General features: G+C 36.7%; 1 protein-coding gene across 1 annotated transcript in view; it reads right to left on the bottom strand.

Moving 5' to 3' along the window:
* Window positions 1-11649: 11649 nt before the first annotated feature.
* Window positions 11650-17586, bottom strand: part of LOC139117827 (lysosomal-associated transmembrane protein 5-like) — a 36695-nt gene continuing 30758 nt past the window's right edge. The window contains exons 6-7 of the mRNA XM_070681069.1: window positions 17071-17148; window positions 11650-12970 (exon numbers count right to left, since the gene is read on the bottom strand). Of these exons, the coding sequence (XP_070537170.1) occupies window positions 12857-12970; window positions 17071-17148 (192 nt within the window). The 3' untranslated portion in view covers window positions 11650-12856. The remainder of the gene's footprint in view (window positions 12971-17070; window positions 17149-17586) is intronic.

Genomic DNA, 17586 nt, shown 5'->3' with positions numbered 1-17586 from the left:
ATGCCTTGGTAAAGTTTGCCGACTGTCGCCATGAGAACTCGCACGCGGCGCTACGTCTCTCCAGTTGCATCCACTTGATGTCATACTTTCTTGGACGGAATCAACCTGGTCTGTGATTACTTGCAAATCTCCTTAATTAAGGCTACAGTATCACTATAGTACTCGATAAACCAGAATAGTTGACAACAGCAAATCATACAAACAGTCGCAGTTACAACTTCCGTGTTAAGTTCCTTAGAGAGTTCCGGAAGGCACGAAGTTCTAGAATTGTAAAGTCTCAGAGGATTTGCAAAATTATCGTCGAACGTAAAAAACTGTGAATGCTGTCGCTTTATCGTGACGATATCACTGTTTCTAGCATTCTTAAGATTCCTTTTAGCGAAGTTTTGTATGTCACCATCGTTGCTCTCTTAATTTGTGGCAAAACAGAAAGAATGCCAGTTGACATTTGGATATGACGGTTGAAATTAATATTTGATGGCAAATCTTCTTCTTTACATGTTCAATAGATCGGTTATATTATTCTGAAGAGCAAAATCTTGTGCTGGTCTTAACATATACTGAAAGTTAATTGAATTGTTAAAATATCATTGCCCTTCATATGTTAAAGATATCGTTAAGTATACTTTCAACGTTTCCTAAAGGAGGGCATCACTACAAGACTTGTGCAATTATAAGATTGGTCTCCATGTATACTGTAAAAATAGCGGACGCCAGACGCGTCTTTACGCGTTCAAAATGTAGATGTCGGTGTTCAAATTTGAACGGCTAGTGTTCATATTGTTAACACTAGTGTTCATATTATTAACAATGATGTTCTTAACCTGAACACGTAGTGTTAACAACCATCTCCTTCAAGTGTTCAAAACTCAGCATTACAGAAATTTTGCAATACTGTAAAACAATTAACAATCTTTAGTGTTTTTTTACTTTACTATGGCTATATTAAATTTACTACTGCATCGCTGTTAGGCAAACGTACACGGATTTTGATGTAACGAATTTCCCACTAAGTGAAAAATATCTCCGGTCTAAAATTACTGAAAGCATGTTTTTTCTAAAAAAGAAAGTATACAAAATAATTTTACACGTTTATTACGGGTTGAAATTTTGAAATTTTGAAAAGAAAATCAGATAACCACCATGAACGTTTTAATTTTAACATCGGCGTGCAAGAGGCGTTCTACTCCTTAACACTTTGGTGTTCAACTTTGGTGCCTTTTCTTATCCCGTCATGCATCAAAACGGAAGTTGCGACATTTTTCTTGTAAACGCACGCTGAAGTCGTGATCGTGCGGAAGCAAGACCAGAAAGGGTAAGTTTCCTCTCCAAAATAGTAAAAGGTGTTGAATTTTGAAGCATCTGTATTATTATCCTTTCAAATTAATTGTATTGTACCTTGAAATAGCTTAACTACGTGAAGAAACCTTTTTTTCTTTCAGTGGCTGCTATACCAACAACTAGCTGTGAATACGCAGTTGTACTTTTGGCCTAGTCTGGTTCCCTGACCCATTTTCCCTGGTAGAGGGCGTGGGGAAAAATAGGGTCAGGTACCGGCAAATGTAAACATGGACGCTATTGGGTTAAAATAAAACAAGCTGTGATTGGATGAAAGTAACACTTGTAACTTTTTCTCATGTTTCTCGGGTTTCGCACTTTCAGGCTCACTTGACACCAACTTCTTGTCGTGGAGGTAGAAAGAAAGACTTTCTACCTCCATGATTTAGCCACTGTGATTTAGCACACCTCTTGATACTTTTAGAACGTCGACATGATGCCTGGCATTTTTCACGAAATTCGGACACTATTCTATCCATCGAAATCAATCGTCGTTCACAGTTCCAACAAAGTTTGCTTTCAATTAGCTGTGATATCGCAGCAGTACTTGTGGCGTGTATCGAACGTGCTCGGGTCATTGGGGTCACGCCACAGTCGGCGATGACCTCAATGACCCTAGCGCGTTCGATACACGCCACAAGTACTACTGCGATATCACAGCAAGCCTTCAATCACCTGTATTTCCCCGTACTTCTGGATTAATCCTTTCAGTTTATGTTTCCCGTCTCGTGTGCCAATGTTTTTGGTTCGGATACCAGTGTTTGAACATAATTCTGATCCAGTCGAATTTTGACCGGCGTTTTTATGGTAGCAGCCATATTTGTTGTAGCATGTTCTGTCAGGTGACTAACCTCCGCCATCTTGAACAAAATTCTGTTCAAGATGGCTACCCGGTACCTGACCCTATTTTTCCCCACGCCCTCTACCAGGGAAAATGGGTCAGGGAACCAGACTACTTTTGGCCATAGCCTATCGGATCGATTTCACTCGGGTCAAGGGTCATCGCAACACAACTGTAGCGATAACCCTTGACCTGAGCGCGATCGATACGCCTTGCATAGTACCGCTGCGTAATCAAAGCTAACACATGTCTTTTAGTAGACACAGTCGCATGTAAAACATCAGTTAAACATCGTAGAGTATACAATGTATTGTTTCAGCATATGAGAGTTTGGCTTTTTTATTTTAATCAGTTGATGACAAGAAGCAGCAAATATTTTGTAACAGTATTGAAGAGAGGCACTGTATATGAAAGTCTCCCCTTCTCCTTAACCTAATCAGCCCCTTGTCTTTCATTTAAAGTTTCATCTCGCCATATTACCTATTGTTGCATTTTTTCAGGATGTAAAAAGTTCGATTTAACTGAAAATCGAAGAGCTGTTATAGAAGCTGGTGGTACAGATAACGAAGAAGATGAGTGTACAGGTAGCTGTCTGGAAACAAGCTTGAGAACCTCAGTTCATCTCTAATGTAGATTTAAACTTCCAAGGGTCAGTAACTGAATTTTGATAAGTTTCTGTATTTTTGTTCTGAATTAATCTCAGCTTTGGTAGCATGCTATGATCAACTAAATGTTGCCGGAGAATAAGCTTTCACAGACGTGTAGTCTCCCTTATTTAAATTATTTGAAAGCGACAGACCATTCAGAGTAAAAATGTCCACTCTGAATTACTGATTTCTCTGAAATTTTCACTCTGAATTTTCTGTCACTTTCTGCTTCAATTTTTCATCCTCCCTTGCTCTGATGAAGGAGACTTCACGTCTTTGAAAGCTTATGCCCTTGTAACATTTAGTTGATCATAGCCTGCTACCAAACCGTAGATAATTTTGTATTGTAGCTCAACACGTCTCTTGTACTTAGCAACTGGTTTTTAGCTTTGGTGTCAGCTAAATAGGTGGATGTGTAGCATTGTCCTCAAATTTGTACATCCAAAGGTTTTTCTTCAAAACAGCCTGTACGAATCCTTTAATATTTGGATTACAAGTCCCAGAGATTACCCTAATCATATATGTTCAATTTGTATTTTTGCGGCGAATTTTGCTATTTTTGGCAAAAATCTTCTTCTCTTTTACTGACGTCTTCAATATTTGGTAAACATGTCCCTAAAAATGACCTTAGTCAAATTTGTGCTAGTTGTGATGAAAAATTCAATTTTTTATATTTCATGGCAATTGTTGTCATTTTTGGTCAAAAAATGTTTAAAAAATCTTTTTCAAAACTGCTAATCGAACAGCTTTGATATTTAGGACATAGATCTCTAATGATAGTCTTTTTCAGGTTGTTCAAATTATGCAGAAATTTGCAACTTTGTATTTTTAGGACATTAAAGACATTTCAGACATTTTTAAGACATTAGGGATTACCAGAATGTGATATATTCAAGTTATGATGAAATGTACATTTTTTCATTTTAAGGGTGATTTTCACCATTTTTGGTTTAAAAAAATGTATAAAAATTAATAGCAGGGTACACCAGAATTTGAAAGGTCTTTACGAATATGTTTTAAATTTCTCAGAAGTATATTTTTGAAATGTCACCCATTTATTTCAGGGTTTATTTAAAGATATTACAAACAAACAAACCTTTTGTTTATGAAGGACTTTGTTGGACAAGGAAATAGGTTTTACCCTGCCAAGGACCCACTTTCCCCATTTCTGCATGTTGTGCCTTACTGTGACACTTTGACAACTTGACATGTTGTGTTTACTTTAGTGTGGACAACTATATACCATGTGCACCAGAGAAGCCTTGACTAACTTCTTTTTTCTTCAAAATTTACAATTGTCTATACAAGAGGAAATGTCTTTAAGAAACCATCTTACAAAAATGGAGTATGCATTTCATACATATACATCTTTTCAACACAATAAGTATGCCAAATTTTGAGCTTTTTCAGATGATTTTTGTACGTTTTATGTTCATACTTTAAACAAGTATGAACATAAAACGTACTCCACAATATGGTGATTTTTATTGCATATGTTTTGATAGGAAGGTGTTAACACTGTTGGTTTTTTTTCCTCTGACAAACTTTACATACAAAGTTGCAATGTTTATTTGCCCATTTTACAGTAAATTATTGTATTTTACTCTAGAAATATTTCGTGTATTTTTAGAATAAAATAATTTTACTGGATATCAATTGTCTGTAATGTTATTTCAAGGCTTGAACACCCCCTGAACGCCCAAAATTAAAGGTGTTCAACAAGCGCGCATCATGTGTTCTAGCCTTTAACACACTTATCGTTGAACGGCGTCCATGCGTTCAAAAAGTGTTACAGCCCTTTGAACGCGTAAAAGCGTTCAATTTTTTGAACATATTTCCTGTGCAACGTGTGTTCAGATATGGAACACCATGGTGTTCAATATACTGTCTGATGAACACTATAGCGTTCAAAATCTGCACACGTGTGTTAAAATTGAACGTTGGTTGAACACGTAGTGTTAAATTTCTGAACGTCTACAGGCGTTCAAAAAGTGTTACAAAAAGGCGTTTAATTGGTGTTCTATCCTTTAACACTTAACTTTACAGTGTAGTTTTAATTACTTTAAACCCTGAAGATGTTTATGCGTTTATACAGATTAGTATCGTCCTTTTGAATTTACGTAGATTAGAGATTATGTTTGTGGGGAATGAGTAAAATTATAAACACATGACAATCACCTATGATATACTGAATGGAACATCTCATAAAGCTATGATTTACACATCAAGTTTACCTTGCTTTACAATATAGGGCAGAACACAGTAACTGTTTGGTATACATATACATTGGTTTCTGCATCAAACATTATCAGGCAGCAACTAATATTTAAAAGAGCTGTTTTCAAACTGACTGTGTGTTTCTGAAATATTTTATCAAATGTATAGTTGCATAGTAGTTCTATACAGTTGCATATGTATAGTTAAATAAATGTTTCAGACGTTGACAATTGGACCCATGGCTCAACTTAAGGTAGAATGCGCCTCCGGGACAGATAGTTGGACTCTCAAACTTCTAAAATAATGTCTGATCTGCCACTTGTGGGTGCTCATTTCAAAGCTCTTGGAGAAAGTAAAACTTTCACCGGCTTAGTTTTTCCAACATCTAAAATTAAGTTTCCCCATAGAGGTAACACAGGAATGGCGGCCATTTTGAATTTCAAATATCGCAAAATGTTGGGTAATTTGTTTCGCTCGTTCAAAACTTGACATGGTGACACCCGACTTTTATTGGTGATTTGGTCAGAGAATTGTTCAAAGATTCATTCAGGAAAGTTTGAGCAAAAGTTTAAGTATTTCACTTTCGATTCGAGGCGCATACTACCTTAAGGCAAACTTTAGTGAGGCCTTGAAGCTCGGCTGTGGGATACAAATATAGCCGTGATATGAATGTAGGATGTTTTTTTAAAGCTTTGAGGTTTATGTCAACATGTTTATTCCGACTTTTCGGGCTTCCTGTGAGTTTGCTGCTGGTGTATGTGGGTGTCTTGTTTTTCTTTCTGGTAGCTTTACGCAGTGGCGCCGGGAAAACGAACAGAAGTAATTGCATCCGCATATTTTTGTGCATTTTGTAAGAGATTGTTCCTGTACAATATGGGTAGCATCTATTAAGACTGGCCAAAAAGGTAGAATATTGTTTATTGGAATTTGCAAGCTTGTATATAAGCAATAACTCCGCCTGTATGCACGAGAATTGGGTATAATGTGTGGCAGGTGACTGCCATAATATAAAGCAAGCTGTACACAAACTGAATGTATAATCTCCTACGAAAAGAAATAATAAGCTAAATATGATGAGGCAGCTCTTAAAGCAAAATTTCAAAATGTTTAAAAATTGTATGGATGTGTTTAATCATTTTAATTTATTCGAAGATTAACTTTTCTCATACATAAACGATCGTTGTTTCAGTATTAACCTTCTGTTTTCTAGTTGAGGGGCCTGTTTTAGCACTGGTCTATTATTCTTCTTTATATCACGCCACATGCTCTTTCTGTGTTGCGATTTGTCAATCTACGTCACGTGACGAGAAAATATATATATACGTCTAGTCCCCACTTCATCGACAAAAGTGACGCCAGAGGTTTATATATTATTGCCTGAATACATGGGTTTAAGTGCCCTCGCAGCGGGAGACAATTTGTCCTCCTGGCGTCGGGAAAATTGTCACCTGCAACATTTGTGGCATTTGAAATGCATTTAAAAATACTAGTATGCTGAATGTTCCTTACATTGAACTTCATTTGCAACGTTATCTTCGATATAATCATGGGCTGGTCTACGATGTATAGTCCCTCGGTCACCTTGTTCTGAACGATTATACCTTCGTTGAGAGCACGGCATGCCGTGTGTGTCGGGTCTATCTGTCCTCGCCTTTGATTAAAATGGATAACACTATACAAGGAAGCGATCATAAGCGAGGACTGCATTGGGTAAATTACATATTAAATATACATCAAAATGTACTTCCTGTTAGTGTTTAGTTTTAAAGAAACAGGGTCCAACAAAATGACTTCATAGAAATATACCGTCAGCTTATTTTGTTTGACGGGACAAAGCCATCTCTGCAAAGTTTTCCCTGGTCAATATTTGGTTTTGAACTTTAATTTTATGTCGAAACATTAAATATACTAATGTCAGTGTAAAGAAAACCTTCTAAAATGTTTTAATTGAAGTGAGCAACTCGGTAGAAATTCAATTTATTGTGAAGTATCGGTAAATGTGTTGGCAAGCGTTCCGCATCACATTTGCCCCATATAAAGTGTATGCATAAAATGGCCTTGCATATGTCGATATCATCACCCATTCGCCTATTCAGCGTTGTTGCATTGCGTAAAAAACATTCCCGAGGGCATCGACAGAAAAGAAACGTGACCGTGGCTACAATTCCCATAATTTTGTATGGTTCTGTCAAAGAGGTATATGAAATTCTGCGGGAGCGTACATAATTCGATGTTTTGCCTTGTGGCTGTATCCTTCCTGATCTGTGGTATAAATTCGAAAGCATATTTGTCCCTTTGAAATAAGAGTCGGTTCGGATAGATGTAGGCGAAAACAATTTGTAAAATTATTACTCCGTATAGCCTCAAAAGTGTAGCAAAGATCAAAGCTTTTCGGGTAAATTTGTCTCTCGGGGCTTCCTTGAATCAGATTCCATTTCCAATTATTTCTGAGATTCATGTCTTTGTCATAACTTTTGTCGCCTTGTATTCAACTTGGAACGCTAGAGAACGTAACCTACTTCTCTAAGTGTTCATTGTCCTTTTCAATTAGGTTTTGACCTCCATATGCAGCTTAGTAAGCAAAGCCGTCTGTAACAAATAACATGGCTCTGAAGTCTTGAAGGTTTTGAAACCTTAAATACCAAAACGCGCTTTGGAAAGCCCTAATAACTATAAACAGACACAGTCATAAAACTGTACGCTTTTAGGGTAGATGTATGCATGTAATTTGAACGCCCTTGGTTTTCTATTCAGAATGTATGTAATTTTCTATATTCCTCTTGTATTTTTCTACATTCAGATATACCATTTAACAATGTAATATTTGTTGTCTCCCTTTGCCTTCCCCGAGAACTAACCAATCTTGTTGTAAAGCTGTAGTTTATGTTAACGGTTATTGTAAGCTACATCATAAATCTGTGAGGTATATTGGTGCTTGATCCCATATTATCAAACTGCCATGCTAACCAAAAGTACTGCAGATCAATGTAGCTGAATTCTTTTGATCGCTGACTTGTTTACTAGGCGAATATGCACCCTAGGTGGCGAGTTTGAATCCGATGTGGAAATTACTGATTATCTCTATTTAATAGAAATGAAGGGAAATGATTTAATAGAAATGAAAGGAAATGAAAGTATTTGTTATATATGTAGTCGGTACACGGCAACACTTTCGCAAACACCCCTGTAATGGCGACGTAATGTGAATTCTTCATCAAACCGATAAGTATAGAAGAACATAAAATGGTAAGCAACGTCCGGAGTTCCCCCACATTTCTGATTTTTGTTTCATGTTATGTATGTTGCTATCATATGTAAAGATAATTGCTACTTTCTTGAGAAAGTGATCTGAAGAAATTCATGATTATGTAACAAATTATGAGATGGGTCAGTTTACTTTATGTAATTGCTGAAACTTTAACTCTACCATATGTCAGAATTACAGAATTACAGTGAACTACAATGAACTAGAATGCTACAACACAAACGGCACTAAAGATAGACGTACTTTCCTGTCCATGTATCCTACATCCCAAGAAGCAACGCCAACGACGACACACGATACTGCTGCTCGTGGAGACTACCGATGATTTCTGATTAATGCAAACTTGAAATACAGTCCTCAATAACAGGCCTGTGTCCCGATTTTGTAGCAGTTTAGAACATTTATATATATACTAGTTTGCTTTTAACATTTAAGCTTGAGCCTTTCTTGTAAAGGACAAAGCAACATGATATCGAACCTAATAATGATGATAAAGATAAGTATGCTAGGCAAGCTACTCGTTATTTACCCTGTTTACTTTTGTCACTTTCACTCGATTCACTTTTGGTGGCCTCTAGATATTTTAGATATTCTGGAAGGATCATGCTGGTTTTCAGAATTGTTGTGAAGTTTGTCCATTTTATCTCAGCATACGCAGAGCGACAGGATATGTATGACAATGTTGGAAGAGCAGTAATTCACTTATCTCTCCCCTACCTGCTACATAAACTTTGATAATAGGGCGGTAACTGGACCCTATTATTTCAGGGTATAGCCAAAAGGCATTCCTTCCTGTTACTCCTACCAACTTTTCAATTAGGTTTAGAAACAAATGTTCCATGTTATGCTCCACAAGAATGTTGAACATTTTTAACATTGTTAATATTGTTAAACAGTGCCTGCTAGAAAACACTCATAATTATATGTTCTACCTTGATTGATTTCTGAATTTCTGTTACTAACGAGACCCGCAAGACTGAAAGCGAGCTTGGAAGCGAGCGGATGTTGCACGTTAAAATTGATGCCTTACACCTGAGGCGGTTGGCTGTGTAAGTGTGTGTTCATTATGAAGTGAGTACATTCCCTTGAAAAGAGTGCCATCCTATTTGAAAACGTCAATTTCCTCTTTACCATCGACGACAGTTAACATTTGATGGCTCCCAGGCAACAATCATCCAGTTACGATGGTCGTGAATAACTCTTGATAAAGTAACATCGACTTTAGCTGTGTACTTTGCTACTGATAATGTGGAACGGCTGCATAACTACTGACCGCGTTGTGAGCAAGCTGTCAGATATAATGTATTGCAAAAATCCGTTCCCGTTATCACCATGGCAGTTTATCTAGAAACTCTCATGTTTCGCCGATGGATAAAATACTTCAGCTGTCTTGAGAGAGATGTCGTTTTTGTCGTAAAACTAGCTTATCTCAACTACAAAAACGGGTAAGTTTTTACAACATGCTTTAGAAACGTTTTTAAAAAGTGGCGTGTACATGCCTTGGTGAGAAAGAAGCCTAGAACATCCATGCCTACATAGTTTACATGCTTTACAGTATCAAGCCGTTAACTTCAAGCACACAGCTGACACACCGACAGATAGACATGCGGACAGGCAGACAGATGGACGGATAGACAGACAGACGGAAGGGCACACTGTCCGTGACAATAAAATTGGCAGCCTTGGATGCCTGATAAAACCAATCGGTTTCTCCTTGCAGACTTTTCCATGCCTCTGCAAAGTGTGCGTTCGCTGGTTCCAAAAAGACAGACATTTTCATGTACGAAACTCAATATGGTTATCATAGTGGATACTCATCGGTTTCTGTGTGCAAACTCTTAGGATTGAATGGAGCAAATCGTTAAAACAGGTCACGCATTTTCTTCAGCGGATGAAAGTGTCAGCTAAAGGTGACTCAGGTGAAATAGTGGAACAGATACCGCGACAGTGTATGTGCTTTGTATGTACATGTATGCCTGCCATGTAGCAGGTAATGTTGGTAACTTTCGAAAGTACAAGTCGATCGGCGACGAGTCAGAAAGATTGCCAACGAACAGTTTCTTTCCTTCCATATAAGAGTTATTCAGGGATGACCGTGATCCCCCCCCCCTAACTTATCTTCAAAACCCCCTAAATAGTAAAAGTTGTTTCATCTTTTCCGGCAGTCTTTAGTTATTGTGAAGATACTAGTTATCCGATGAATGACAAAATGCGCTGGCGATGTATCTCTACTTGCAAAGACAAATAGGACGGGTCCACTAGGTTATTTACATGCATGTGTAGTTACAATGCCGAGCACAGGATGGCATGGTTTAATCCTCGGTACAACCCCTGTCTTTTTAATAAACCAACATCAACATTCATAAAAACAGGCACGCGCTGACAGCTTTTTTCTGGGCAAATACATATTACGTTGTCGAAGACAATGAAAGGATTTGGGCGGTGTAAAACACGGGTAAAGTATGACACCGTTGTGTTTGTTTTCGAGAAACTTTGTCACGCAATCATCACATGCACGACCGTTTGAATGATTCAAGATCACGTGACAAGAATAAGTTTGAAGGCAGCAGATGTAATCGAATTGTATTTTTAGTCTAAATCCTATCACAAGAAATATGAAAACATCTCACCATTCTTTACCAAAAATTGTCCTGTGCAATCTGTAACCTGTTAGCGAAAAGTACTTGACCGGAATTTCTGTGAAAAAACTGCAAACATAAACTTCATTTGTTATTCAATGTTGATAATGAAAACTTCAATAGGTACAAACAGCTTGTAAGGTTAATTTAAGCCTTTAAAATGACTCGGCAAAGTCTACTCTTCCGTAAGCGAGAAATAAGGAAAGACAATGTATCTGATATCACACCCATTTATCATGAGTCTTCCTTATTTTAAAGTTTCAAACTCTAGTATTCTAAACAAAAATAAACAACGAACAAAGTTGGTACAAGTATCACTATGATAATATGATGTTGTAAACATATCAGAAGAATTGTCACTTAATAGTGTGTTCACAGGAAAAAAACTTTCTTTTTGTAAATCAACATATGTGTATTACTGAGCATTGTTTTAACATGCATACACGTATAAACCAAAAAAGAGTCATTATCGAAGGCAAATATTACTGTCCAAAATTCTGCATTATCTATGTCAACTCACTATTTTATTAACGTTAAAAAGTGCATGAAATTGATCGCTTTGGTTTGATTGAGTAAAACAGTAAATGAATTTTTCCAGGGAAGCAAATAATTATTGTTTACAAAAACAATTATTTTATTTTTAATTTGCCAATTGTTTCAAGCATATCTTGACAGCAATTTTTTATTCAGTATTCCTAAATTAAAGAGAAAGACATGTTGACAGCATTGGCTGCGTAGTGACTGTAAACTATTATTTTTGAACGACACAATCTCATTTCCTCGTGTAGCCATCTTCCAGTCTCCCAAATAATATTTAAGCCTAATAATAGAATGACAAGAAAGTATGCGAGTATTTTCGCTGATATTTTATAAGATCGTGGGAAGTTCCAAACGGTCAATACCCTTTCTTGCTCATTCATAAATGGCGTTAGTGCTCGGATGTATATCGTCAAGCTCTCAGTTCTTAATACTGAGACAAAACGCAAAGGTAACAGTGTATTCCAAGGACAGAATAGGCGCCCTTTCAAAGCTCAAACATTTGTGTTTCCTTGTTTTCTAAGTCGTTCTATTACGGTAGTATTTTCAAAAGTTTAAATAGATTCGTCATCTAGATAATTGGCTTTCGGACCTCCTTCAGATTGCAACAGCTACCATATAGTCCCCATTTTAAACAGGCGCGAAAGCTAATTGTCTGAACAAACCATTCAAATTTTGAAAAATAGCTTATTGTAATTTTTTGTCGAGAATTCAAATTAGTTAATTGGTTTGTCGATATGAGCCACCGATAATCAACTGACATTCAAAAATGACTTTCCTCTTTTTCTAAGCCTAATTTTCTTTGACTGAATATTTCACTGACATGAATCAGTTAAGTCAACGCCATGAATATGCCATAAGAACATACGGTATAAACTTACATGTATTTGCATCTCGCACCACTAGTGCGGTAACAGAATGTAAACTTTAAATTGATCGAAAATGTGACAGTCACTGAAACTTCTTGAGTCGTTTGGTAAATGTCCGCAAAGTTCTAAAACAAATTACTACAGTTTGAAATAGAGTTTCTAAACAAAGCTGAAATAAAGCTTTTTCAATTGTAACAGTCAACATAATAATATTCACTTGTATTTTACTTTCAGCCGTTTATCTTTGATTCTATGCATGTTGCATTGGTATCAACTCGGCTGTTTTAGAGAAATTGTTCAAGTTCGTCTGGCTACTTGCTCAAAGCTTATTTCCGAGAGCAATCACTTTGTTAAAATTATTTTCATGCGCCCATGCAGCCGGAATTGTCATAATTGTAAGAAAGTGCAATCTGTTATCGTTATGGAACCGTTGATTTTAATACACATCCATCAGTACAGCTTCACATAGGCGTTGTTCCATAGGGCATTCAAATGCAATCTCCCTATACTTGAGTGTTGGTTGTCGAGCTTGGTTTCTCTTGGTAAACCTGAGATCCTTCTGCCTGCTCTGTAAGTCCACGTTGTTTACTCTGTGCATTCGTTGAATCGTTTGTGGCCTGTGTTAGAACAATAACGAGGGGTTAACAAATATTATGTCTGGGGTATCAAAGAGCATAAAATCGTCAGGTTTTTTAATTCTTTGTAAACAAAAGCCGTTCATTATTTCCGAGAAAAGGCTTTTACTGATGTGACTTCACGCAATCAGCGTACCAGCGCACGTTACTTTATATTAACTGAATGCGTATGCCCGTCTAAATCGTTACATCGATTTTAGTAACACCGCACCAAAAGAACATTCTTTTCAAGTTATTTGGCTATATGCATCCGCCGTAAAGTAATTGAATTCGTTACTTCAACAGGGCAAATTCTGTATGTTCCTGCAAAGTTAAATTAAAGAGGTTTAGATAGGCTATCATATTATTTTTACGATACCATTATGGTGGTTATAAGTTTGGAGACGAGAATACGCCACTCCATCACGTAATATGCTTAAACTGTCTTTATACCGAAACGAATACATTTGATACGTGTCCATTTTTAATATCAGAAACTCACTAAAATTACAGCTCTTATATTTGAATCATCGCACTTAAAATAGACGCTAAAAGAGGTAAATAAATTGCAGTGATATCATGTTTTGTACACCAGACGTGAGCACGGGAAATTCGATTACTTTTCCGGGGTTTTTTTTGCGTAAAAGTTTGCATCATTCGACTATTCAAACACAAATCGATGATGACTGAAAATACCCTCCGCGCTGTTACATTACTTGTAGTCAGTTTGTACTCTTCATCTAGCAGGAAAAAAACTGTCCTGATTCTTACTTAAAAATTATAAGCTGTCTGAGGAAATCTGTTTGACGCTTCTCAAGATAACGAATAGGAGGCGTATGGGCAGAGCATTACAATTTTAAATACTCCATCGACTGCATTCTCAAAATTTATCCTGTTTTTATCTTTTTCACAATAATTCGAATTATAGTTCCTTCAGTCGAATGAAATCTGTGATTAAAAGGTAGATATAAATGCCCCGAAATAACCTTTGTTTGGTGTTTGGTTGTTATATGTTATTTTCGGTAAATTAAACAGACGCATATATCCCCTCATTAGACGTAAACGATCTCTTATATTCTGAAATACTAAGAACCTGTTATCTTTCTTTTAAGGTAGTATTCACCTCGGAATGAAAGACTTAAACCTTTGCTCAAAATTTTATTCTAAAAATTCTTTCAACCACTCTCTTTCAAAATCATGAATAAAAATCGGAGTCACGGGCAAATTTTGGTACGAGAGAGACAAATTGCCGATTTGAAATTCAAAATGACCAGCATACCTGTGTTAACTCTATGGAGTAAAAAGTTTTGATTTTCGAAAAACAAAGATGGTAAAAATCTTTCTTACACCAGGGGCTTCAAAATGAGCCCCCACAAGTGGTAGATCAGAAAAGAATTGTGAAAGTTTGAGAGTCCGAATATCTGTCCCAGAGCGGCATTTTAACTTCATTCAGGGTTATGCCTGTAATTAGTTAGCTTCGTAGATAGGGAAATTAGATATAAGTTGCTATGATCGACAATAAATGATATGCGGTTGGCTTGAATGTTTAGGTGACCAGCCCCAACAGTGAATTCCCAAATCGATATTTCTGTAACCTGTGCAATATTACGAGCTATATTAGTCACTGGGGTATCATAATGGAACGTTTAAAGATTTCTTTCCTTATTATTCTATGATCGACCACCGACACATATTATCATAGGCTTCTGACAAATAACAACGACACAACACAAATAACAACGGGTTCCTATGAATTGCCAGCACTCGTAATCTACGGCATATTGTTTACTTAAAAGGGTCAAAACATACATGTTTTCATGATATCTTTCATTCAAGATGATTTTATGACTGTTAATTTGTTACCTAATGATGTAGATTACGTCAAAGTTAACATTCTGTACGTACACTATAGATAAGTATTCTTTGTGCGCGATAAGGCGTAGCTATGCATGTCAGGAAGTCGTGACCTACTTCAATATCTAACTCTTATCAACCCAACATAAAAGGAAACATGATGACAAATATGAACGGACAAGGGCATACGTTCTTTATGGTAGATTATAGTAGTCATTAGAGACGCTTCAGAGCGTTTTATGGTGACCTGGATCCATGTGAAATTTTTGAAGATTAAGAGAAAATCATTGGAGCGAGAAAATCATTGGAGCGAATCGTGTCTCTTACATTCAACAGCGAAACCATGCGATAATAATTCTCGGTGATTATCTGTGGCCTTCGTCGTGCTGTGGACAAAGCCAGGTCCCGTTAAATAAAGCGTAGTTCGTAAAATCAGCGTTTCGGTTCGTCAAATAGTCTGGTCCGTCGCAAGAGCACACGATTCTGTATCACAAAAACGATCAAACGCCTCAAGAGCGTTAACTCTCCTGCCTGTTGTAATATATATATATATATATATATATATATATATATATATATATATATATATATATATATATATATATATATATATATATTTTACAACAATATTACAAACTCTCCTCTCTATTGTGATAGAAAGATAGATAGATAGATAGATAGATAGATAGATAGATAGATAGATAGATAGATAGATAGATAGATAGATAGATAATACGCCAAACTGCACAAAATATGGTTAGGTTTCTATTTGCACTTTGATGGTAGTAAATTAAGTGGCAGTGCAAAAGAAAAAAAGCACTTCAGCCGTACTTCACCTCGTTGTGTTGCTCTGATATCTTGCTTGCCTTGGAACCTTAGGTGAATTGAGATTCACGAGTTCGACGCGAAGACGTCCAACATCATCGCAAGAATTTGTCGTTCATTAAATGGGACCTTTGTTAACAGAATTGTTCAACAGTACAATGGAAAGACCGCACCAGTACAGCAACATCTTCCAAAGCATGGTTAGTGGTGCTGAGGTTTAGAGGGCTCATCGGTATCAAACGATCTGACACAGTGACCCTTCCCTTTTTACCGACCGTTATTACATGCATACGATACAAGAATAGTTGGACACGAGGGCAACATGACAATTTTGCAGCCCTCTCACGGGACAAATGTCGATGATTACCTAGCTAGAATGTGTTATTAAAATTAAGATCATGGCGCCCTGCCCGACGGCAGGCTATCAATCGCTTAAGGCTTGATATGTATTCAAGATATTCAATCCCACTGAACATCTGAAGTTAAATGAAAGTTTGAACTTGATTTGTCATGAAATTATACTACAGCAATTAAAGAAACTGTGAAGGACTGCACATCATACAATCAAAAGCTAATATCAGCCCAGAGTTTCCGAAGCAACTTCGAGGGAATGGCTAGATCATTTCGTTATAAGCTTATGTTCCTCTCGTAACAGTAATGGTACCGTTATCAAAATCACATGAACAGTCAACGCATTGTAATCATTAGTAGAACGGGTTTCGGCTTATGGTATTTTTATCGCGGCTGACAAATAGAGGAAAAGAAGTGTTTTCTTAATAGCAATTAGATTCGCCCATCAGTTTTTCTCAAATAAGGTAGTCTACGATGTGCAATCACAGATAAGGGGAAAAGAACCCCGACTCACTCATTAAACAAAATCGGAGTTCCTTCCAAATGCTTTGAAGGATGTGTCCTTTGTTCAATCGCACTGATACATTTAGATACCAGTATTGATACGTTTGTCTATCTCATTCAAACTTTGCAAGCCTTTATCTTCCATTGAATTTAAATACGTAGCGACTATTACAGTGTACTTGCTTTTTCTTAATGTAAATATGCATCCGTTGTTTAGTTACCCGTCTGTCACCGTAGTCTCAGTAGCTAGTTATAACTTGAAGTTTTGACCTCTAAATACTATGGAGAGGGAAAATCAAATCATTGTAGCGACAGATTTGTTAAGATTTTAGTTTCGCCGCTTGCAACGCAAGACGTCATCGTTGGAAGAATGACGCCTAGAGAGACACGAAGAGATCTCTGTGTGATATGCATAATGCAAAGTCAATCTGACTATTAATTACAAACAAACTGCAATTGAATTATTGATGTTTGTGTTCAAATAGCAGGCTAAAACTGCCATTGATATATAAACGCCACTTTAATTTGTTTTATTTTGGAAGTTGTTTTAAAGGAATTATTCTGCTTACCCTTTTATAGTATAACGCTGTTCCTCTTCCGGCCTTTAGTTCTTGATATTGCGATATCACGATAAGCAGACCGTAGATCTAGGATATACGGAAATGAATCAAGTGTTAATAGTGGTTTGTCAATGGATAAAATCTACATTTGATACATACCATATCTTGATAGCTTTATTTCTTCCACTTCCTGTGATATATAATATAGAGAGAACCTTGTTCTATTTTCAAATCAGTCTTTTGTCAGACTATACAATATTTCGTTCTTTTTCTCCTGTACACAACTTACAAGTGATTATTTGCGTTAGTCAGCGATAGCACATATTCAATAAAATACTTTGAATCCTCAAACTCAATAAAATTAAATTCGTCAATCCTGGGTCGACTCTACTGCCTTATGCTTCTAATAGAAGATTGAGTCTTACATGACATTTTATATCTCATTTAGTCAAACGAATTTTTTACGACTTTACGTTTTCTTTGCAGTGTTCTAACTTTGGGCAATTTTATATGAATGATGTTACT

This window comes from Ptychodera flava, chromosome 18 (genome assembly GCF_041260155.1).
Source record: "Ptychodera flava strain L36383 chromosome 18, AS_Pfla_20210202, whole genome shotgun sequence".
NCBI lineage: Eukaryota > Metazoa > Hemichordata > Enteropneusta > Ptychoderidae > Ptychodera > Ptychodera flava.
Note: the sequence above shows the minus strand (reverse complement) of the source record. Positions and strands in the feature narration are given on the sequence as shown.